The 24,333-nt window shown below is 47.4% G+C and overlaps 1 protein-coding gene and 1 long non-coding RNA gene across 2 annotated transcripts in view; one reads left to right on the top strand and one right to left on the bottom strand.

The window, feature by feature from the left end:
* The window catches only part of LOC119583776 (polyhomeotic-like protein 2), a gene marked incomplete in the record, with an annotated part of 71,560 nt that overhangs the window by 44,071 nt on the left and 3,156 nt on the right, over window positions 1-24,333 (top strand). The window contains 10 exon segments of the mRNA XM_037932452.1: window positions 18,194-18,370; window positions 18,863-19,045; window positions 19,353-19,461; window positions 19,756-19,895; window positions 20,133-20,280; window positions 20,436-20,641; window positions 20,762-21,033; window positions 21,157-21,887; window positions 22,008-22,145; window positions 23,583-23,753. Coding sequence (XP_037788380.1) covers window positions 18,194-18,370; window positions 18,863-19,045; window positions 19,353-19,461; window positions 19,756-19,895; window positions 20,133-20,280; window positions 20,436-20,641; window positions 20,762-21,033; window positions 21,157-21,887; window positions 22,008-22,145; window positions 23,583-23,753 — 2,275 coding nt within the window.
* On the bottom strand, window positions 3,991-13,252 carry LOC119583778. The gene is made up of 2 exons (XR_005229723.1): window positions 12,984-13,252; window positions 3,991-4,558 (listed from the first exon to the last, which is right to left on the bottom strand). It is a non-coding gene; the product is annotated as an uncharacterized LOC119583778 (long non-coding RNA).

Raw genomic sequence — 24,333 nt, forward strand, 5'->3', positions numbered from 1 at the left:
TCCCTATCTTTCCCTATTCCTTTCTTTCTCTCTCCTGATCTATATCCCTCTTATTTCTCTTTCCCTCTCCCCACCTTTTTCCTCCCTCTCTCACTCACTCCCTTTCTTCAGTTTCCTTACCTTCCTCTGCCTTTCTTGCCTTCCCTCCCTTCCCAAATTTCCTCCCTCCTCTCTTCCCACAGTTTTTTCCCTTCCTCCTCTGTCGTTCCTCCCTTTTTATCTGCGTCTTCTTCTTGCTCTATGCCTTTCTTCCAATTTCCCCCAATTTCCTTCCCTTTTCATTCAGTTCCGGTTTCCTTCCTCCTCCTCCTCCTCCTTTCCTCTCCTTTCCTCCCTTCCTCTCCTCCCTCTCTCCACCCCAGGTTCATCCCTCCCTCCCTCCATTCTCTCCTTTCCTCCCCTTTCCTCCCTCCTCCCCTCCCCCCCGTTCCCCTCGCAGAGCTCCCTCGGGTGTCCATATGGTCGGGATTTTCCACGCCCTTCCCGTGCACACTCCGACGAGGCCGGCTTCGCTATGCATTCCAAGTAGATAATTCCAGTTATATATATTTACGGCAGCGACCATACAAACCTCTCTGGCAATCGCGTTTTCCTCATGGCCGGTGTCTAATCTTACATTTTGATCGAAAGCATGTATTAAAGATCCATAAACAAGAAAAGGTTTGGTAAAGTCCGTTTATTTAAAGCATATATCGAAGATGGTAGGAAAATCAGGTCTTTGTTTACACCCTTTATTCGGGATAAGCAATAAAACGTGTCTGAATTGTCGTTGCGTTTTATCTCTTCAGGATGTTATTGTTGGTTATTCTCAGGGAAGGAGGAGGAGGGCGAAATCAGCTGATACCGAGTCCGAAATCAGCTGATATCGAGTCCCGGTGACAGCTGGCGAGTTGCCGACGTTGATGTTTCCATAAATATTTCTGTTTTTGTTTTTGTTTTTGTTTTACGTTATTCACGCGGCATTGGCGATTTTTTTTTTTTGGGGGGGGGGGAGGGGAGGGAGGGAGGGGGGTACGTGTGGGGAAATTAATTATGCCTCGAAATAAAGTTGTTATGAATCGAGTGCGCTGTCGGCATTGTGGAATACGAAGCGAGTTCCGGGGATTTATGGAAGAGTGTATTTTGGCCTGGGAAATATGGCACCGGCGAGTGTCCGTAACACATGGGGCGCGGGGTTCGTTCGGATCCGCGGCAGGCACGCACGGCTGGGACTTCGTCTTCGTTTGAATTCAGTGTACGTATGGGCGTGTTCGTGGTTTGATTTTTTTTTTTTTTTATGTATTAATGTATTTTTTGTAGTTATTGAGGTTCGCCTTCTGGGAATGACGGGATAGAAGGAATTATACGTAAATAAATCTTAATTTACGTTTTCATCGCATTTGTGTGTATATATAGCAAACCACTCGCCAATTATTGCACAAGATTGCACGAGTATGGAAGGTTCCAGAGGATGTTCGGCTGAGTGAAGTTTTGATGTTTATTTTCCATTAAAGAGTTTATTGGTTAGTCTTTAAAAGTGTTTATTCCTATCTTTTTCTTTTTTCTTTTTCTTTTTCTTTCCTCGTGTAATATTCCTTTTTTTGTGGGGGGGAGGGGGGAGTGCGTCGGTGCGTTGTAGGTGTAGAGGGCGAAGATTTTTATTTTATTATTTATGCAAGAGATGGGGAGAACAAGATAGATAGATAAAAGATGGGCGGAGGGAGATAGATAGGAATTTTATATCTTTCTCTCTCTCTCTCTCTCATTCTATATATATATATATATATATATATATATATATATATATATATATAGAGAGAGAGAGAGAGAGAGAGAGAGAGAGAGAGAGAGAGAGAGAGAGAGAGAGAAAATAGTAAGTAAGATGGTAAGATGGAATGACGGAAAAGACTGATAACCATATATATAGATAGACGGAAAAAGAGGAGAAAGAGAGGAGAGGAAACAACGGGATGAAATAAGAAAAGCCGTAGACATGGAATAATGATAAATCACAGTAATAAATGACATACAAGAAGCGATTAAAAGGGGGGGGAGGGCACGAGTTGACAGACAGGCTCGCTTCCCCCCCCCCTCCCTCCCTCCCTCCCTCCCTGGCTGATAAAATCCTGGCGACTCAGAAGACACACGTATGCACTTAGTCAATCAGTCACATATACAGTGAGAGAGAGAGAGAGAGAGAGAGAGAGAGAGAGAGAGAGAGAGAGAGAGAGAGAGAGAGAGAGAGAGAGAGAGAGAGAGAGAGAGAGAGCGTGCGGGAGTGAGTGAGTTAGTGTGTGAGTGAGTGAGTGAGTGAGTCAGAGAGAAAGAAAGCGCGTGCGTGAGTGAGTGAGTGGATGCTATCATTCCCCTTGTTACTAAGACCATGATTTTTTTTTTTTTTCTGCGAATATGCAAGACGTCCCAGAAATATGTAGAAGCGTTCTCCCAAGAAAGCTTCATTAATAACCAATATATTTTAGCTGGGTGTACAGTGCTCACATTAGTTAGCCAAGTCGAGTTTTCAAAACAGTGGATGATGTGTGTGTGTGGGGGGGGGGGGGGGGTTCTTCAGAAAAGTGAGTATTTTTATGTTTTTATTTTATTTTATTTATTTATCTATTTTATTTATTTATTTATTTATTTTTTTTATACATAGCTCTGGGTTTTTACTCGCGCCACCGATGTCTCAGAGAAAGAACGCTACCCCCCCCCCCTCCCCTTTCATCCTCTCCTTCCCCTTCCTCTTCCTCTTCTACCCCCTCCCCCTTCCGCTACTCCCTTACCCTCCCCCTCCCCTCTGCCACCCCCCCCCTTTTCCCCTCTCTTCACCTTCCCTCTTCTCCCCCTTTCCCCTCCCCCTCTCCTCCTCCCTCCCCCACCCCTTTCCCTGCTTCCCCTCCCCTCAACCACCACCTCCCCCCCCCTCCCCCTCACCCCCACCCCCTCCTCCCAGACACTCATGGGGCTTCCCCAGGGGTTTTCGAGGCTAGTTTGCCCCCCCCCCCCCTCTCCCCGTGGTTCGAGTCGTCACCGCCCGTCATTAGGTGTCTCGGTGGTCGTACGAAAAGGTCGTGCGAAAAGGTCGTGCTCTCAGAAACACTTTGGAATCCATTTTTTTCGGTTTAAAAAAATATGATAGGCCTACGGAGTTGTAGAGAAGGAGTGGGCTTTCCTGGTTTGGTTGTGTTTTGGTGGAACGGAATGCAGTTGTAATTTTGTAATTTAAGGGTAGGACGTGTCGTAAAGTTTTTATTTATTTTTTTATTTTTTTTTTACTAACAATAGATTGGATGTAGCATTTAAAGTTCGTTAATTACATTACGGTTCCATTCAGCCCTCCAACTAACACCTTTTGAGATCTCGAATTGAGCTTTGCCAGGCCTAGGCTTCGAAATCCATCCATACGACTTGGCAAAAAAAAAAAAAAATCGCAATTGGACCGTGAAAAAAAATGTGCGCGTGAAGGCCAGTTTGTGAATAGGATATTTTCGTTTTTTTTTTTTTTTTTTTTTTTTTTTTTTTTTTTTTTTTTTTTTTTTTTCTGGCGAGTGTTTGCTAGCTTGTTCTTAGATCCTCAATTTTTAACAAAATACGGATATATCGGTTTAAGAATACGAGTTATCGTTTTTATTTACTTTTTGGAATCTATGAAAGTGTGTGAAATCATGCAGCGTTCCACGGCGAAAGGAATGTGTTAATACGGTGTGATTGTTAATATTCAAGAGCCGTTGGCGTGTGTCCACTGCCCATTTGCAATAGCAGGCGACTTGCAAATTGCTATTTTGATAAAGTCGAGGTTTGCCGTGTGAAATGAAAAATGAAAAAAAAAAAAAAATGCAAAATTCTTGAAGAGTTGAATTTGTATTATTATTTTCATTTAGTGTAGTGTAATGTAGTAAAATCTATATTCAACATTGAGCATGTGAGAATGTGAGAGAGAAGATACATATGCAGTCTTGAGGAAGAAAAAAAAAATTGTAAGTACTTGGAAGGAATAAAAAAAACAAAAAATGCAATAATCACAAGTTCATTAAAATTAATAGTAACTAAAACAAGTATATAATTCACAGTGATTAATACTTAAAACAAAAGACATTTTCCCCCAAAACACACATCACGAACTCCTAATCTCAGATTTTTTTAAAAAGAAAATTAGATAAATCGAAAAATCCAAAAATAGAAATGTAAAAAAAAAGGTGTGTGTGTGGGAAGAGAAAGAAATAAAGATTGTTTTTGATTTCTTCGAAAAATCTAAAAATAGAAATGTAAAAAAAAAGGTGTGTGTGGGAAGAGAAGGAAATAAAAGATTGTTCTTGATTTCTTTAAAAAAGAATAAGAATAAAACGTTTCGAAGTCAGTATCTCTTCTCCTCGAGCGATTTCTGTTCCGTCCGCGGGCTTGGCGGGGCCTTGTTCTTGTTCTTGTTCTTCCTGTTATTGATGCTGTTGCTCTCCTGGGCAGCCACGACCGCCAGCATCACGGCGATCATGCCCCCCACCGCCAGGATGCCCGCGGTGAACGGCTCCATTATGGATGGGGGGGCGGGGCGACGGAGGTGACGGGGCGCCGGCGGAAACACCTGAAGAGAAAGGAGGTTGTAATGGGGGTCGAAAAGTAAATATAAGTTGGAAAAGGAATTGCCTTTTTTATTTACTTTTATTTTTTTTATTATAATTGTGATAAATGGGGATTGTTTAAAGTTGGTTTTCATGTTTTCATTACTTTGTTGTTGTTTTTTCTTTGTTTTGAGATAAGGTACTTTCGCAACATTAAAATGTCGTATGGCAACTTTGGAAGCTTTAGTTTAGCAAAACGATCACCTTTTTAATTTGAAGATTAGGTTTTTTGCAAAGAGCATTACCTCGCAAATTTGTCAAAGACCACCGATGTAGATTTGAATATTCGATTGTTCCCCCATACCCTTACTAAGGAAAATTAATACGCTTTTTTTCTTTTCTTTTTTCTTTTTGTTAAAGGCACATCCCTATTAGTTATATATGTAATAATAACCTATATATTTCTCCCTGTGTGAGTTGAAGAAAAAAACAGATTGCAGTCGATCTGAGACATGACTACGAATGGCAGGTTTTTGTTCATTTAAAAGGCCTAAAGTCATCGAAGATTTTCAGCCAATGTTCTTGTTCTTCTTGTTCTTCTTCTTCTTTGTTCTTTTTCTTCCTCCTCCTCCTCCTCCTCTTCTTTTTACGTCTGATAATAAACTGGTTCCGTAAATTAATCGAAGTGAAGTGACGGTTTGGTTTAGGTTTGTCCAGAATTGAAAGAAAAAGAAAAAGGAAAAAACGGTTAATATGGGGCGAACGAATATATCTCTCCCCCCCCCTCTGGAGGGGGGAGAGGAAAAGGAGGGGGGGAGAGGAAAAGGAGGGAGGGAGAGGAAAAGGGAGGGAGGGAGAGGAAAAGGGAGGGAAGGAGGGAGGGAGAGGAAAAGGGAGTGAGGGAGAGAGGGAAGGGGAAGGAGAGTGAATGGAAAAGAAAAGGAAGGGAGGAATGAGGAGAGGAAGAGAAAGGGGAGACAAGGGGAGAAGAGGGGAAAAAAGTAAGAGTAGGGGGGGGGGGGAGTGGGGAAGTCTTGGGCAAAGGGGAAGTAATGGTCGAGTCCCAGGTAAAGGGGAGGCTAGTGGGGAGGAAGGGAGGAAAGGGAAGGAGAGGCTTGCGTGTGGGAGAAAGAGGAAGGTTGAAAGGGCGAGAGAGAGAGAAGAGGGAGGTAATGAATGGAGGAAAAGTGTCGTAGGGAGGAGGGAGCCAGAGGGGGAGGAGGAGCCAGAGAGGGAGCAAGGTAGAGCGGGGAGGAGCCAGAGAGAGAGGGAGCAAGGTAGAGCGGGGAGGAGCCAGAGGGAGAGAGAGAGAGGGAGCAAGGGAGAGCGGGGAGGAGCCAGAGGGAGAGAGAGAGAGGGAGCAAGGGAGAGCGGGGAGGAGCCAGAGGGAGAGAGAGAGAGCGGGAGCAAGGGAGAGCGGGGAGGAGCCAGAGGGAGAGAGAGAGAGGGAGCAAGGTAGAGTGGGGAGAAGCCAGAGGGAGAGAGAGAGAGGGAGCAAGGTAGAGTGGGGAGAAGCCAGAGGGAGAGAGAGAGAGGGAGCAAGGTAGAGCGGGGAGGAGCCAGAGGGAGCAAGGTAGAGCGGGGAGGAGCCAGAGGGAGAGAGAGAGAGGGAGCAAGGGAGAGCGGGGAGGAGCCAGAGGGAGAGAGAGAGAGAGCGAGCAAGGGAGAGCGGGGAGGAGCCAGAGGGAGAGAGAGAGAGGGAGCAAGGTAGAGCGGGGAGGAGCCAGAGGGAGAGAGAGAGAGGGAGCAAGGGAGAGCGGGGAGGAGCCAGAGGGAGAGAGAGAGAGAGGGAGCAAGGGAGAGCGGGGAGGAGCCAGAGGGAGAGAGAGAGAGGGAGCAAGGTAGAGCGGGGAGGAGCCAGAGGGAGAGAGAGAGAGGGAGCAAGGTAGAGCGGGGAGGAGCCAGAGGGAGAGAGAGAGAGGGAGCAAGGTAGAGCGGGGAGGAGCCAGAGGGAGAGAGAGAGAGGGAGCAAGGTAGAGCGGGGAGGAGCCAGAGGGAGCAAGGTAGAGCGGGGAGGAGCCAGAGGGAGCAAGGGAGAGCGGGGAGGAGCCAGAGGGAGAGAGAGAGAGGGAGCAAGGGAGAGCGGGGAGGAGCCAGAGGGAGAGAGAGAGAGGGAGCAAGGTAGAGCGGGGAGGAGCCAGAGGGAGAGAGAGAGAGGGAGCAAGGTAGAGCGGGGAGGAGCCAGAGGGAGCAAGGTAGAGCGGGGAGGAGCCAGAGGGAGCAAGGTAGAGCGGGGAGGAGCCAGAGGGAGCAAGGTAGAGCGGGGAGGAGCCAGAGGGAGAGAGAGAGAGAGGGAGCAAGGTAGAGCGGGGAGGAGCCAGAGGGAGAGAGAGAGAGGGAGCAAGGTAGAGCGGGGAGGAGCCAGAGGGAGAGAGAGAGAGGGAGCAAGGGAGGGCTGGCCCGAGGCAAGGTGCCGGGGAGGGAGGGAGCAAGGGCGAGAGCAGGGCCGAGGGAGGGAGGCATCGGCGGCGGCGGCGGCGGCGGCGGCGGCGGCGGGCAGGGCGAAGGCGGGCGTCCTGCGCCTTTAATAAATACCTCCGGTCGTTACCATCAAAGGGCCGGCGGATTTGTGAGCGGCACAAAGGAGGGACGCGCCGGGCCCCGATTCCGAATTTTACTAATGAGGTGAATTTCTTATTAGAGCCACGAGCTGTGTACCACTTATTGCGTGCTGGGGTCCCCCCCCCCCTTCCTCCGCCTCGACCTCGGCTCCCCCCCCCTCCCTTCCTCCGTCTGGACCTCGCCTCCCCCCCTCTCCCTCCCTCCCTCTCACTCCCTCGCTCCCTTCCTCCTCCTCCTCCTCCTCCTCCTCCTCCTCCTCTCTCCTTCCCTCACCCTTCCTCCTCCTCTCCCTCTTTCTACCTTCACTCCCTCTCTCCCCTCGCCCTCCCTGGGCCCACCCTGCCGTCCCTTACTGTCCTGCGTCAGCCTTCCTCCCCTCCCCCCCTCCCCACCTCCTCCCCTCGACCCACCACATACGCGAGACCATTAAGCAGTGCCCCCTGGAGGCGACAGACGCACGCCCCCCCCCCCTTCCCCTTCCTTTCCCCTCTCCAGCGCGGGTGAGGGGAGGAGGAGAAGAGGGGGATAGGAGGAGGGAAGAGAAAGGGACGAGAAAGAGGGGAAGGAAAGGGACGAGAAAGAGGGGAAGGAAGTGGAAGAGAAGAGAAGGGAAGGGACGAGAGAGAGGGGGAAGGAGGGAAAGGGAAGGGAAGGGACCGGAGGAGGAGGAGATGATGGAGGAGAAGAAGAATGAGGAGGAGGCTCCTCCCCATATATCTGAGAGGAAACCCGTGCCATGAGGCGCCGCCCGTGGCCCAAGACGCACTCCGGCCGAAAGACCCAATCTCGTCACGCGCGGCTGGGGGAAAAAAAAAATAATAAATAAAAAAGAAAAAGAAATTAGATGCATCCACAATATGGGAAGCGCCCCCCCCCAAAAAAAAAAAAGTGAATGCGACGGATTCTCTTGCTTGCTTGCTTGCTTGCTTGCCTCGTCCTGGCTACCAGCGCGCGACTCGAGGGGAACGTCTTGCACTCGCTGTCCTCGCGGCCCGTAATGAGGTGTTGGGGAGGAGGGAGAGGGAGAGGGGGGGGGGGGAAGGGAGAAGGGAGACGCTCGCAGCATAGCTCTGAAGAATAATTCGACTCCTTTCCCCTCCTTCCCTCCCTTTTCCCCTCACTACTTTTCGCACTTCCCTCCTCCCCCACCCCCCCTCCCCTCACCCTCTGATTCCTACTCCTTTCAGTCGTCCTCCCTTTGTCCTTCCCCCCCCCTCCCCCTCCCCCTCCCCCTCCTTCAAGGACGTGGAGGTAGTGACAGCCTCTGAAAGGAAGACATGGAGGAGGGAGGGAGGGGGGAGGAAGAGGGGGGGAGGGGGGAGGGGGGAGGAAGAGGAGGAGGAGGGGGGAGGGGGAGGAAGAGGAGGAGGAGGAGGGGGGGGGGAGGAAAAGGAGGAGGAGGGAGGGAGGGGGGAGGAAGAGGGGAGGAGGAGGAGGGGGGGAGGGGGAGGGAAGAGGAGGAGGAGGGGGGGGAGGAAGAGGAAGAGGAGGAGGAGGAGGAGGAGGGGGGGGGGGAGGGAAAAGGAAGGGAGGGAGGAGGAGGGAGGGAGGGGGGAGGAAGAGGAAGAGGAGGAGGAGGGAGGGAGGGGGAGGGAAAGGAAGAGGAAGAGGGGAGGGGGGGGGAGGAAGAGGAGGGAGGGGGAGGAGGGGGGAGGAAGAGGAAGAAAGGGGAGGGGGGGAGGGGGGAGGGAAAGAGGAAGAGGGGAGGGAGGGAGGGAGGAGGAAGAGGAGGAGGAGGGAGGGAGGGGGGAGGAAGAGGAAGGGAAGGGGGGGGGGGGGGGGGGAAGGAAAGAGGAGGGGGAGGGAGGGAGGGGGGAGGAAGAGGAAGAGGAAGAGGGAGGCGGAAGGGAGGAGGGAGAGATGGAAGAAAGCAAGAAAAGGGGGGAATGGGGGGATCATGATGAGGATTTAAAGATAATGATGATGCAGAAATGAGGGGAAGGGGGAGAGAGAGAGAGAGAGAGAGAGAGTGAGAGAGAGAGAAGGAAGGGATGAGAGGGCAGCGCGCACAGAACGCGTCAGAGCCCAGCACGATAACCACAAGGCTGCCGACGTCGACGCCAAATTGCAGGTCTGTTGCACGAAGGTCTGGGGGCGCGGGCGGAAATTATCGGCCAGTGATAGGGAGATAAGAGGGGAGGGGGGGGGGAGGAAGAGGGGGAGGGGGGGGGGGGAGGGGGAGGGGGGGAGGAGGAGGAGGAGAGAGGAGAGAAGAGGGAGGGGGGAAGGAAGAGGGGGGTGAAGAAAGGAAGAAACAGGAAAGGGAGGAAGGAAAGTAGGGAGATAAGAGGGGGAAATAGTAATGGTTAAAGAGGAAGAAAAAACGCGAAAGAAAGGAAAGGGAAGGGGAAAGAGAGGAGGAGGCAGCAGTAAAGAAAGGGAAAGGGGAAAGAGAGGGGAGGAAAAAAGAGCAGAAAAGAAAGGGGAAAGGGAAAAAAGGGGGGAGTAGCAGTAAAAAAAAGGGAAGGGGAAAAAGAGGGGGAGCAGCAGAAAAAAAGGGAAGGAGAAAGAGAGGAGGAGGAGCAGCAGATAAAGAAAGGGAAGGAGAAAGAGAGGAGGAGGAGCAGCAGATAAAGAAAGGGAAGGAGAAAGAGGAGGAGGAGCAGCAGATAAAGAAAGGGAAGGAGAAAGAGAGGAGGAGGAGCAGCAGATAAAGAAAGGGAAGGAGAAAGAGAGGAGGAGCAGCAGATAAAGAAGAGAACCTGCAGTGACCGACTTGCCACACACAAGACTCCTGCGATGGCAAAGACCCGCATATATTCCAGTAGAGAAAATCGTTCGTGCTTTCTCCCGTTCCTCCCGCGCACGTGTTTAGTCGGTCGAAGCAAAAGGTTGCGATGAAAGGATTGCAAGTGAATGTGTGTGTGTGTGTTGGGGGGGGGGGAGTGGAGAGGAGATAGGGGAGGGAGAGTTAGTTGGGACAGGGTAGGGGGAGGGAGGGTGAGAGGGAGAGTTAGGGACAGGGGGAGGGGAGAGGGAGAGTTAGGGACAGGGTAGGGGGGAGGGAGAGAGAGAGGGAGAGTTAGTAGGGACAGGGTGGGGGAGGGAGGGAGGGAGATTACCGAGACTTCATTATAAGGATCACAGAGCCGCGCTTGACGAGGGGGGGAGGGAAGGAATGAAAGGGGATGGGAGGGGAGTTGAAGGGGGGGAGGGAGGGAAGGGAAGGGAAGGGGGGAGGGGGAGACCCGTGCGAGAAAGGAGACTGTAGAATGACAATGATAATGAGACGAGCGAGAGGGAGACAGGGAGACAGACACAGACAAACCTGGGAAACAATGAAGAGAAGGGAAAAAGTGAGAAATGTTGCAAGATGAAGCAGCCTTTACTTTGTTTGTTTGTTTTTCCCATCAAAGGGAAGTCGAAAAGAGATCGGCCCGCAGTAGTGTGAGCGTTATGCCCGAACCCAGCCACTAACTTAAATGTAAAAGTGGTTTATAAGAGTTCACCCTTAAAAAAAAAAAAAAAAAAAAAAAAAAAAAAAAACGGGAGACCTCTATACACCTTCACCCGCAGCGCCGCTATATCTCCAACACCCACACTTCCCCTCCACCACCACCACTTCTCCACCCCCCACCACTTCCCTACCCCCACCCCCACCGCCATTTTCCCTCTTTTCCTACCCTACTGTGGGTAGTTACTGTGGGGGTGAATATACGAGGTTCGAGTGAGGATCCGACGTGGATGTGGCGGGCAGTCGTGTGGGTCTTTCTGTGGGAACGAGTAGAGATTCCTGTGGGGGGTGTGGGGGTGTGGGAGGGTCCTGTGGCCGGGAGACGGGATGGAAGTGTGTGGGAAGATCCTCACTTCGCGACACAGTAAGAGGCAAGGAGACAAAAGAGGAAGGGAGGAGGAGGAAGAGGAAGGGAGGAGGAGGGGGAGAAAGAAGAAGAAGGGAGGAGGAGGAGAAAGAAGAGGAAGGGAGGAGGAGGAGAAAGAAGAGGAAGGGAGGAGTAGGAAGAGGAAGAGGAGTGGAAGGGAAAACAGGACAAGAATAAGAAAAAAAAATCGGGGGTATGAAAATGAAGAGCACGAAGAAAGGAAGAAAGAGTAAGAGGGGGAACGAGATAGCAAAGACAAATTTCGACGCGAAGGCAAAAGGAAAACGCGAGGAATAAAAAGTTGGCGTCGCACGTAACCCTTTGGATTTAGGGACGAAGGAGAAAGAGAGAGAAATTGCAGTAATGCGGAGATCTCCTCAAGAGGCGAGAACGAGGGTGTGAGGAAGAATGGGGAGAATAAAGGAAGAAGGTGGAGGAGGGGTGGAGAGGAAGGGTAGAGATGTGAGAGAGGAAGAGGAGGAGGAGGTGGAGGTGGAGGTGGAGGTGGAGGTGGAGGTGCTGGTGGAGGAGGAGGAGGTGGTAGAGAGAACGAGAGAGAGGAAGAGTAAGGAGGAGGAGGGACAGAGGACGTGAGAGAGAAGGAAACGAAGGAGGCAGGCGAGCAGAGAGCGTCGGCGCAGAGAAGAGAAGACAGTAGATGGAACGCGAGGCAGAGGCTCCTCTCGCCTCCACCTCGCACAGCTCCATCCACATATCCCTCGGTCATCTCTCAGCCCCATCTATCATCTTTCAACCTCATTTCCCCTCCCTCCCTCCCTCCCTCCCTCATGTACCCCCAGTTTCTCCCTCTCTCATCACTTCCCCTCCACCTCCACCACCACCTCCTCTCCTCTCCTACCCCTTCTCCCCTCTCCTAGGCTTACTCCCACTTCTCCCCCTCTCCCTCCCCCACCATCCCTCGCACCACCATCCCTCCCCCTCCCCCACCATCCCTCCCCCTCCCCCACCATCCCTCGCACCACCATCCCTCCCCCTCCCCCACCATCCCTCCCCCTCCCCCACCATCCCTCGCACCACCATCCCTCCCCCTCCCCACCATCCCTCGCACCACCATCCCTCCCCTCCCCCACCATCCTCGAACCACCATCCCTCCCCTCCCCCACCATCCCTCCCCCTCCCCCACCATCCCTCCCCCTCCCCCACCATCCCTCGCACCACCATCCTCCTCCACCCCCGCACTCACCCCATCCCGCCCCTTAATTCGAGCCTGTCGATTAACATATACTAACGACCCCGTAATTCTCATCGGGTTTTTAATTATTTTCGATTAGTTTCATTGCCGCATTTCGCCCTCAGCACCTCGAGCTTCCCTCGCCTAATCGCGCGACCGATGATCTCGTCTTGCGGGGGGGGGGGGTCGGGAGCGATTTGCCAAGGCGGAGAGCCGAGGGTTTTTTTTTATATATATATATTGGGTTGTTTGTTTGTTTAAGAAAAGCGTTAGGATCTTTGATTTACGCACTCCGATGTTTTTTTTTGTGTGTGTGAATTATTGGTGAATGTGAACATTTATTTTTTTGTTATTACTATGGTTATTATTTCACTTTTACGATTGTCTATACTAACGATGCAAACAATAGTATTTATTCAATAATAATACCACAATAGATTTAACAAGTACTTACTATTATTGAATAAATTGATTGTGATGTTAATAGAATAGTTTCTCTGGCAAAAAGGAGATTCGGCGAGCGGTTCGGTTCGGCAATCAATCGACCTTGAGAACTGCAGCAAATTTGACAAGCTCGAGGTTTTGATGGGGTGAATTTGGGGCTTGTGTCATTGTTTTAGTGTTGATAGGAAAATGTGTTGATGATAAGCACGAGCATGTAATCTGTGCGTGCGAGCGAGCGCGTGTGTTAGAGAGGTGGAGAGAGAGAGAGAGAGAGAGAGAGAGAGAGAGAGAGAGAGAGAGAGAGAGAGAGAGAGAGAGAGAGAGAGAGAGAGAGAGAGAAGGCAAATATATTAGGAAAATGAGAAGCCGAAGACACACAATAAACACATGAGTATAATTTAATATCAGTTTTAAGAACACGGTCTGTACCTGGTTCGTAGCGACGTCTTAGGACTTAGGAAGAGTGGGGGGAAGGTGCTAGAAAATACTCGGTTTAAGGTGAAGTCCCTTAAAAAATAAACTTGGATCGGCGAGACCCCTAAATCACGGCAGGAATCACTCAATCACAAAACTCGTATTGTTGAACGAAACGGCGGAAACGGCGACAGAGGCGTTGGGAGAGAGCGACACGAGACAGCACGTTGCTATGAGAGTCAGCAGGCAACATGACTAAACTTAATGCGTAGACAGGACCGGATATTCTTAAGCCTCTACAGCTGATAACTCCTTACCTGGTGGCGGTGGTGGTGAGGGGGGGGTATTCAAAAATAATGAAAGGATGACGCTCGAACAAAGATTATGATAAGCACACTTTTTTTCTTCTACTCGCAAACTGGCGAGATTGGCGAATGATAGGATTATGAGCTAATTAAGGTTAGAATATCCAATTTGGGCGTTTTTGTTTTAAGGTAATTCCAGAGGGACACAAATGGTCAAGCTCTGGTGGATAATAAACACACTTACGGTTTTGTTTTGTCTCGTTTCGCCTTATCCGAGGAACAGCGCGTTATTGCCTTGCAGTGAAGCCCCGTGTCTGTGGATTACGCGTGTCTTGTCCTGCGTCTTGAGAACTTCTACGAGCAGCGAGTGTCTCACTGAGTGGGTTCCTGAGCGAATATAAGGAGAGGGGGGAGTAGGGAAGGGGGTTTCAACAATTGTTATTGAAGGCTTTTGGCGTTCTGCACACGCGGGCACGTAAGGAACCCCGACTAGAAAGGGGGAAAACCGCCCTTCTGTCCCCGAGCTTTACGATCCATTTCGGCCTGCGGTTTACCACCACCGTACATATTACCATCAGCACATGTGTTCTGGCAGACCGACGGCGCAAACGCTCGTATGTTCATTGTTGTCGACAAACCTCTCTCTTTCGTACGAAGCGATCTTGAGAGGAATGTCGAATATTCAAGATTTGCGAAGAGTTAGACGGGGCAGGGATAAAAATGTGGCTTTTTTTTATAATGAAATTAGTTGATCTTGTGTTTCTGAATGCACAATGCCGTGTTTAAAGAAAGCCATTCGGTGTTATTTTGACGTGGGATGATGTTAAATGAGGAACTTCGGTTTGTTATTGTACAGCGAGCGCCCGAGTCGACACGAAAACGCTATATTTATTTCTCGTAACGAATAAGAGAAATAAAAGGACGAGGAGGAGAAGGAGAAGAAAGGGAAATTGATTAAGTCATAAAACCTTGTCTGCAGTTTTTTTGTTTTTTTTCGATCGATCAAGGGTTTAATTCATTCTTTCTTTCTCTTTCTTTCCTTCCTTGTTATGCACGAAATCATTTAAAGGCAAGATATAAAAAAGAAAAAAAAAATAGTTTATAGTTTACATTGAGATCGAGGTTACCAGTGCAATCGATTTTCAGTAAATATCATGTAAATGTATTAGAAATTAAAGACATGCGTTCATATCCCCCCCCCCTCTCTCTCTCTCTCTCTCTCTCTCTCTCTCTCTCTCTCTCTCTCTCTCTCTCTCTCTCTCTCTCTCTCTCTCTCTCTCTCTCTCACACAGGATTTACAAACATGAGAAAACGAAATTATCCATTTAATAAATATTTACCATATTGCAAATGAGGCACCAAAAATAAGCATATAAAATTATCGAGTGTGATTTTGTAATTATGGTTAAGAGTGGCGTAAATTTTTTTTCGAGAATCTTCTAATAGAGAGATGTTTTGTAAACTAAATTTGCAAAATCTATTTAGAATACTCTTGATCAGTTTAATAGCTTTGTTAATAGCTTTAAAATGATGCAGATTTGAATGCAAGATACGCAATTGCATTACGGGAGCATACATTTTTTTTTTCTAATACTTTGAAACGAGGAAAATGAGTTTTAAAAAATATTATTATTATTATTATTATTATTATTATTATTATTATTATTATTATTATTGCATAAATTGGAAGCTCTGTACGAGTTTATTTATGCCCATTCAAATAGACGGATTTGTTAAGTTTTTGTTTACTTCCATATTATATACAGTACTTTTTTTAAATTCCGGAAGAGACATATCCAACAATTTATTTTTTATTTTTATTCAGTATTTCTCCTTCAAATATCGGAATTGCATAATATCTCTACCCTCGATTAAAATATTTTACCTTGCCTTTGGGTAATGATGATGAATATGAAATAAAAAAAAAATCGCGGATCTAAATTTTTCAGTTAGATGAAGGAATTGCCAGAGAGTTCGTCGCGGTCAATACTGAGTGTTGTTCTTCAGTGTTTTGCTTCGTAGCAACCACGATTAGCGCCTTGTTTGGAAATCGGCAGTTCTAACACGCAAGCTTTTTGCTGCGCGAGTTGCCGGAAAGAAACCTTGGGAGAGGGAGGAGGAGGGAGAGGGAGAAAGAGAGGGGGAGAGGGAGAAAGAGAGGGGGAGAGGGAGAAAGAGAGGGGGAGAGGGAGAAAGAGAGGGGGAGAGGGAGAAAGAGAGGGGGAGAGGGAGAAAGAGAGGGGGAGAGGGAGAAAGAGAGGGGGAGAGGGAGAAAGAGAAGGGAAGAGGGAGAGAGACTGTGTGTGCGTGTGCGTGTGCGTGCGTGCGTGCGTGCGTGTGTGTGTGTGTGTGTGTGTGTGTGTGTGTGCGTCAAAAAATGTTACGCAACCCCCCCTAAGGGTATTTTTCCTTCCCAAGATTTCAAAATTGTTGTGATCGGCAAAATGGCGCAACCACGTGCTTTGTGTAAATATTTTGATCTCGCTCCGACTTACTTAGCTTGGGGGGGGGGGGGGAGTTTAAGACTTCTCATGACGTAAGCCTGAATACCAGTCGGTGTGTTTCGAACCTTCATCTTTTGTTAAACTCTCCGGCTAAAGAAAAAAAATAATAATGAGATTCTTATTCCCATTAGCTGTACTCTGCACGAAATCCAAAATCCTTAATCTAGATTTAATCCCACAAAACACAAAATTAAAAAAAGGTAACCACAAGCTTGTGAAACGTGTACAGAAGCGAGTGATCAACCCCCTCCCCCCCTCCCCCTCCCCCCAGGAGCGTAACGGTGACAGGAACAGAACATTAATCGCTGATGTTAGCTAATCAAGAGACACACTGCCCTGGTCGGACGCCCCCGGACTGAGGAACAAAGGGAGTCTGGATTAATTTAGGGCTCGATTTTGTTTGTTTGTTTAATCCATCGCTTTCGATTAATTTTAGGGCTCGATATTTTTTTTTTTTTATAAGGCTCGGTTTGGGTTTTGTTTGTGGGTTTGTTGGATGGGTCTATCTCATTTTGTTTGTTTGTTTGCTTGTCGTATAGCTATGTTTAGTTACATAGCTTTTAATTACATATTTGTCCTTCTTTTTTTCCTTTTTTTTCCTTTTGTTATGTCGCCATAAAGTATATTAGTTTTACGATTAAAAAAAACAGAGTCTACACACATACATGCACTGTACGTATATTAGTGTTTTGATCGACTTCGTTACCACGAGATGGCACGCATTTCCTCTCCGTAAACAATCCGTTAACGATGCCCTGGTACTTACCGATTTACGGGGTCGACTTCACACCCAAGGCCGTTGCTCGTTGCTGATTGTGGATCCCTATATTTTGTGGGGGAGGAGGGGGGCGGGTGTTCTTCCTTTTCTTTTCCTCTTCCTCCTCGTCTTTTCCTCTTCTTGATCTCCTTTCGCCTTTCCTCTTCTTGACCTTCCTTTTCTACGCTGCTTTCCCCCCTTTTTTATATTTTTTTTCCAGCTTATTCCGTGCGTCTCGTGCAGCCAACCAACACCCCTTAGACTTTCCTGTCTGCCACCCGTGTGGCGTACACTCTCTTCCTGAATTCACTGCGGCCGCGTCTTCCCTTCCTCTTGTGCGAGGATGAGACTCGTTATTACTTGAATGGTTGTTTGGTGATTGCGTGGGTTAATGGAGGTTTTTTTTTTCGTTTTGTTGTTTTCCTTCTGTTTCATTTGTATTTGGGCTCGAAAGGGACTCTCGAAAGGGAGGGTATTTCTAAAACGCAGCGTGTTTTGAAAGGCTGAAATCCATGAAATCTGTGGAGGTAATGATTCGTGGTCATAGAGAGAAAAGGGGGAAAAGGATGCAAGTGTGCCCTGTAAAAGTGGGTTTTTTATTATAACCCAACTGGTGGCTTCTCTGAAATGGTAGTTTGGAATGCTCAGATGTATTTTTTTGTCTCTCTCTCTTTTTTTCTTTACCAATTCCTCCTTCGGGAATACATCTTAGTGTGTGAGAGGCGGTGAGAGACTGCGCGTGTGGGAGACTTTTTATCTTTTTAAATGGCGAAACATACATATGTTTATTTGCTCTTTTATTGTGTGTGGTTTTAATTTCGGGAGAGGAGAGCTGGATTTTTGTTTTTTCTCTAGAATCCAGTTGGGAAAATCTAGAAAACAGGATTAGTCTTTGAAAACGAACGAACGACCTTGTTGGCCCTGCCTCGGGTGTTCATTAAAAAAAAAAAGCTTAAGAATACGTGTTCTGTGCTCTGCCGAGAGGGATTTTCACCGATGGAAAAAAAGCGATGGAAGATTTCTGAAATGCCGAAGGGAAGAGACACATCGAGACGTGGAGTAAGGTTTGTGTATAATTATATCGTCGTGGTTGTGGGTGTTGCCTCCTCTATGTGCAGTCTGGTGTGGGTGTTTTGGGGTTACTCGTGTGGGGGGCAGTTTGTCTGTGTGAATTTTCTTTCTTTCTGTAATTCTCTTTCTCTCTCTTTCTTTTTCTCTCCTCTTCCCCCTCCCCATCTGGCTCTCCCTCCCTCCTTCATTTCTTCCCTTCCCTGGTCCCTCCTCCCTCTCTCCACGCCGTCTCTTTCCCTCTCCTTCCTCCCTCCCTCCCTCCCTTCCTTCCTCCCTCCCTTCCTCCCTTCCTTCCTTCCTCCCTTCCTCCCTTCTCTCTCCTCCCCTCCCCTTTCCTCCCCTCCCCTTTATCCCTATAGCCTTCTCGCCCCTACTTCTTCCCTCATACTTCCTCCCTTCCACCCTTCTCTCCCTTCCACCCTTCTCTCCCTTTCCCACCATACCAATGCGTCTGTATATTACCAGGTAATCCAATGACATCCCCCAACCCCCCCCCCCCCCCCGCCCCGCCCATTCTCTCTCTTGTTCACCACACCCCCCCATTTATCACCACCTAACGTGTCTCCCCTTTTCCCCTCCCGTTTCCAGTTCTACGTGCAAGCATCCCTGGCGTCTGGCATGCAGCCGGCGCCGCCCGCGATAGCCCCGGCGCCGGGACCCCAGACGAGCACCACCACGGTGTCGGCGATCCCGCAGCCTCTGCAGCACCACCTGGCCCCCCAGCCGCTCACGCACCCGGGGGTCTCGCCGTCGCCGATGCCACAGGTAGGGCCCGGAAGGGAGGGGGAGGCCCGGAAGGGAGGGGGAGGGGGGCGCGCAGGGGAGACACCCGAGAAGGGACATAGGGGATGTGTGTGTGTGTGTGTGTGTGTGTGTTTGTTTGTATAGATGTATTTACCACCCAATATTATATAAATATATATCACATTTGTAGGAGTAGGTATTGAGGAAATCATATTTCTCAAGAACATTTTTCTAAGATAACAGTAGCTGCTATATTCTCTTGGTCTTTGTTCATGAATAAAAGCTTTATTTTGTATTTTAATTTTCATCATTTATTATTAGTTACGTAAATTGTCAATGGTGTAGATGGAAAGAGTAGGAGCCTACATATGTATCATTTATGATATTTTATTAATCACATTTGTCCTATGAAATCCCTGCAAATGACTGCCAGTACAAACCGTATCAGGCTTTTCAATACTAGATAATTAAGACGTTAATAGCGTGTTATTACTAAATCTTGGAATGTTCCAGTTCTCCCCCCAGGTGCAGGTGATTCAGGGTAGCATACCTGGAGGGCCATACCTACAGCAGCTGTACCACAATGGCCAAGGCCAGCTGATCATGCCCAGCAACCTTACCCTCCAGACCGCCACGGGCATGAACGCAACGCCCATCCAGCCCAACACCTTGAATGGTCTAAGTCAGCCCATCCAAGTGAGTAGTGCATACGAGGTTATATAGGCTCTGAGTAAATGAATAAATAAATAAACAATTTTATGATACATAGGAACTGATAAGAGTATTTTCATGGAGTATAATGTTCATGTTTTGTGAAATGCTGTATGGCGAATGTATGTTTGTATGAAAATTGAATGATACATAGGAACTGATGATAAGATAAGACGCTATTTTCATGTAGTATAATATATTTTGTTAAATGCTGCATGGAGAATGTATATGTTTGGCGTTCATGTTCTGTACTTTCAAAGCATGAAGGAGACTCAGTCTCAACTTTAATCAGAACATGTTGCCTCAGGTCATAGCGACAGGGAAGCCGTTCCAAGGGCAGATCGCTCCTCACATGCTGACCACTGCCGGCAAGTCGGGAGTCCTGCAAACTGGGGGACAAGGTAATCCTTTTTCCTCTTTAGATTTGACTTCTGTAATCTCTCGTCTCTCTTTCTCTTTCTCGTATCCATGCTGAATATAATCTGATATATCTGTTCTTTTCTCTTTCTCATATCAATACTGAGTATAATCTGATATATTGTTTTTTTTTTCTCTTTCTCATATCCATACTGAGTATAATCTGATATATTGTTCTTTTCTTCTTCATTTAATACCAACATTAAACTGAAAAAGATCAATATTCCTCGATTGCTCCGACAGCATTGCCCAGCATCCTAATGTCCTTTCCCCCATAGGGTATTCCCCGACAGCTATCCCCACGACAGCAAGTCAGACTTTAGTGATCGGTCAGTTGCCTGTCGGTGTCATTAGCAGTCAGCAACACAATATACTCCCCGCCCATTCTTCAACCCACAAGCCTACGGACATGCAGAAGGTAAGGCTTTGACACTCTGAGTGTGTAGTTGGTTCTTGGGGTGTAATGGCTACTGGGGTCACTTTAGGTATTGCTGAGTGATTCGGCTTGATATTCGCGAAATGGCTTGAAAGGCGATTAAAGACGAAGGGAGATGTTCTGTGCCTTTGATTTAGGTCTGATGAAAATATGCTTATAGGTAAATTGATGGAAATTAGGGCGATTAATGTCTTGTGCTCTCTTTTCTCTGTACAATAGCAGGGCATCACTTGGGCCACGCCAGGTGCCTTACACTCCCCTGCCCTCCTAACTGCTCAGAATCAGCCTATTTTCATCCGCGGACCACAACAGGGACAAGAAAATGTCTTTATATCTAACCCACAACCAACTATGCATGTACCCAATTGTAAGTAATTTTTGCTTATGAAATGTGTGTATAAAGGTGTGCATGTACAGCATGGGCTGTGATTTTATTAAGTGAATTTATATGTATCCAGAGCTTTTGAAACCGTTGGCCTTTGCACACATACCCTTGTTAACATACCAATCTCTCTCCTGTAGCCATGATGCCACCTCTAGGATCGATGCAGCCAGGCCCACAGAATCAGAAGCCAAGAGCGGGGATGGAGATTCAGCCGAAAACGCCCAACATGCGCCCAGCGATCCTTCCTTCCAATTCCACGCAAATACGACATGGTTCTTCTGTGTCGACCCAGACTGCTGGCCAACAGCTTGCCCCTGGACACATGTCTGCGCCCAGAGCACAGGTGAGCATTGTACTGAAGAAAGTTTCTTGCTCTGTATGGATTAACGCGACGTTTGGGCATATTTGTTTTTAATTTACCTGTCACTGGAACACTTCACTTGAGTCTGCCATCACTCGACAGAATAAGATGCGTGGGAAGAGTGGAGCAAATCGAACGTCCCCGGCCATGGCAGCCACCCCACAGATGACGGCTACTCAAGTGAATCACAGCGTTGCAACAGCCAATGCAGTTGCTGTAGGGACCGCCAACACTGCAACACAGATTATGCAGCAACCCACAGTATCTCAGGCACCAATGTCAACAGTGACTCCCACATCTATCACCGCTCCAAATAAACTTAACACTCAGTCTGCTGCACCCATACAAGCTATCTCCAGTATGACCCAGGCCAAGTAAGTGTAAAAGAAGTGATCTCAGTTCTACAACTTTCAAGAAACAAATAAACTAAATGTATTGAACAAATATTCCCAATTTTTGCATCATAAGTGACAGCATGTAAGTCACTTGCTTCATAGCTTCAACCATTTCAGGCCTGGCGTTCCTATGACCCCTCCGACAGCCCCTCTCCCTCCAGTAGCACAACCCCCCCCGGGCTTACCTCAGCTAGTGCGAGCCCCCCCGCCCAAGCCGCCCCCGGCGTCCGTGGCCATCCCTCAGGTGTCCGTGGCGCCATCTCCTCCGGCCCTCATTTCGAGTGTGGCAATGCAGGGCACAACTCCAGTTCAGACCCTGACGAGCCAAGCGCCAATCACCAGCCATGCTCCAGTTCTAGCCCCGGCAGGCATGCCTCAGATGCAGGTCACTTCCACAGTGGCTCCTGTTACAACCTCCCTTCAGCCGCCAACGCTCGCCCCAGCCATGGCGCCGATTTCCTCCACCCCTCCCACTCTGCAGCACAAGCAGCAGGAGGTGAAGGCAGAAAATAGTCCAGCCAAGAAGCTTAATACCATGCCTCCAGTCAGTACAACTACTACAGTGACCGTGACACCTGCCACTCAAGCTCCCCCGCAGCCACAGCCACCCCCAACACCTGCCCCGACACCCACTCCAACTCCAACGCAAACCCCAACCCTAACTCCAATTCAGACTCCCACTCCAGCCCAGGCACAAACTCCCACCCCCACTCCTACTCCCACACCAACCCCAATGCTTACTCCAGCACCAACGCCAACTCTTGTGCCAGCCCCAGTGGCGGCTCCTCCAACTCCAACAGTTAACGGCACACCATCCAGTGAAAGCGGGGAAGGTATGTTCTCTTCTCTTGTATTCGTCAGTTGATCAGATTTAGAAGTGAATGCATATATAATTGCATATGTCTACAGCTGACAACTATACTTTTATAACCTGCCCCTCTCCTCCCCTGCAGTAAGAGATAAGACTCCCCAGCCAACCATGAATGGCACTCACCCGGTCACCCCTCAGCCACCAAGCACTGGGCCACCCAAAGCCATGGTGAAGCCTCAAGTCCTCACACACGTTATCGAGGGCTTTGTTATTCATGAAGGTAAGAGTCGCTGTACAGGAAGAAAACGTTCAGTTATCAGCTCTTTGTCTGTTGTTAACTTCTGATTATGTTTTAGTTTTCTGTCCAGTTGATGGCTGCATGCTGTTTAAGAGGCAACAAAATCTCCCCATTTCATCCAACTGATCACTGCTGCTTCAAGTATTCTTTGTGTATTGTCTAGATTTGAAAAGAGGGATGTTCTCTCTCCCAATGCTTTGCATCCTTTGCATCCATGGTTTTTATCTCATGTGATTCTTTAGTGTGTGTGGTATGAAATGCCCTTTTCTTCTTAAACTGTTACTAATTTTGGAATTATCCATGTTATTGCAATGTAGTCACGGAGACCGAAAGAGGCTATTGCATCTTTGTTTTGCTCTGTTTAGTGTCTTGTTTAAGTCTTGTACAGTAGTCTAACCTCCGTATTCTACTTGTAGAATTTCCTGTTACCTTTGAATGTTTTCTATGACCCTCACATTCTGGCTGCAAATGAATAGAACATTCTCTGCATATTCATTTAGTTCCTGTGACTTGCATGAAAAGAATTTAGTCCTTGGACAGTGCATTCATAAAGGCTTACCATTCCATATGTTTTCCTATCTATTTTTCGATCTGATTACTGTATATTGCAAATATTACAATAGGAATATTCATAGAAGTACCATTAGTAAACAGTTTACAAAGGAGTCAGCCAACATATCACAGTTATTTTATTTCACCAAAATTAATTAACATGGCAGTAACATGTTGAATGCCCAAGAGAACAAAGTAAATGGCTGCATGAATTCGGGATAATAATATATATATATATAGCTTAGGATCTTCATATGGCAGAGGTTGGTGTATTTTGCAAAACCTTTTAAGTCTGGCAAAGTATTTTTGTGAATGTAAGAATTCCTCAGCAGTTACTGGCAACCCACAAAGTTATTTTGATTATCTATTTATTTCTAGTTTCCCCTCCCCCCCCCCCTTCTCCCTCTTTGTGATTTTTGAAAAATGGTCATATTTAGACTTTTCCTTCTCACCCTTTTCTTTATTTCTCTCTTATAATTTGTCAAACCCTTTCACCAGGACAGCTGTGTTAGTTTATATAGGATTAGATAAGTCTGTGTTAGATTGCATTTTTCCAGCCCTGGCAGATCATGAAAGCAATTAGAATGCACAAAAGACACACAAAGCCTTTTATTTATTTATTCATCTTTTATATTTTATTTTTATTTATTTATTTTTTCTTTATTGAGAGAAACAGAACATAGGACAAAAAAAAATTGTCTGGTGAAAGGGTTTTATGGAGATAAGGCAATGTTTTAAGGGGGAAAAAAATCACACAGATGATGAAGAACTTTGAAAGGACCAAAAAAAAAAAAAAATAACAATAATAATTAATTAAAAAAAAAAGGGAGGAAAGAAAGATAGATTCCAACGCAGACTTCTTAATAGCTTCAGAGCCGTTCCCCGTGAGTCGGTCGTCCTTGTTAACCGAGATCTCCAAGCCACGCCCACCCAACTGCACCAACACAATGCCAGTGGCTGCAGTCACCTCTTCGTCGGCTCAAGCTCCAATGGGCGGACAGGCAGAGAAAGAGAACCTGCCTGACGATGAAGCTGCCAGTAAGGACGAATGCTTTTTCATGATTGGTTGGGACGTGTGTGCTTACTGTGTAGGAACTTCTTCTTTTTTTTTTTTCTTTCTTCTTTTCGCCCTCCTCGTCTCTCTTGCCCCCCCTCCCCTCTTTCTTTTTTTCTTTTTGGTTTTCTTCTTCTTGTTCTTGTTCTTCTCCTTGCCTAGATATGCAGTCAAGATAGTTTTTTTTTTTTTCTTTCCTTTTTTTCTCCTTTCATTCCTTTGGGGGACGTAGAGGCATTGTGTTCTCATTCTTCTCAGCTTGTAAAAAAAAAAAATTGTTTTGTATGGTTTGCGTAGACTATTAACCACTGGTTTGTCAACACGAACACAAAGCATGTTAGAACTAAACGCGTACAGTATGGTTTATAAGTTTCCGTTTTGCGCTGTTCATCTGTTTGTCTATTACATTGTCTCTCTTCTTTTTTTTGTTCTGTTTCTTGTGTTTTTTTCATCTATTCCTCCCTCATGCATTTCCTCATTGCCTTCTGTAATTAGTGAGATTGTTACACAAGTTGGAAAACTGTGTGTGGTGTGTCTGTGTTTTGCTCATACTATTATATATAT

The sequence above is a fragment of the Penaeus monodon genome, chromosome 17, assembly GCF_015228065.2.
Source record: "Penaeus monodon isolate SGIC_2016 chromosome 17, NSTDA_Pmon_1, whole genome shotgun sequence".
Classification (NCBI taxonomy): domain Eukaryota; kingdom Metazoa; phylum Arthropoda; class Malacostraca; order Decapoda; family Penaeidae; genus Penaeus; species Penaeus monodon.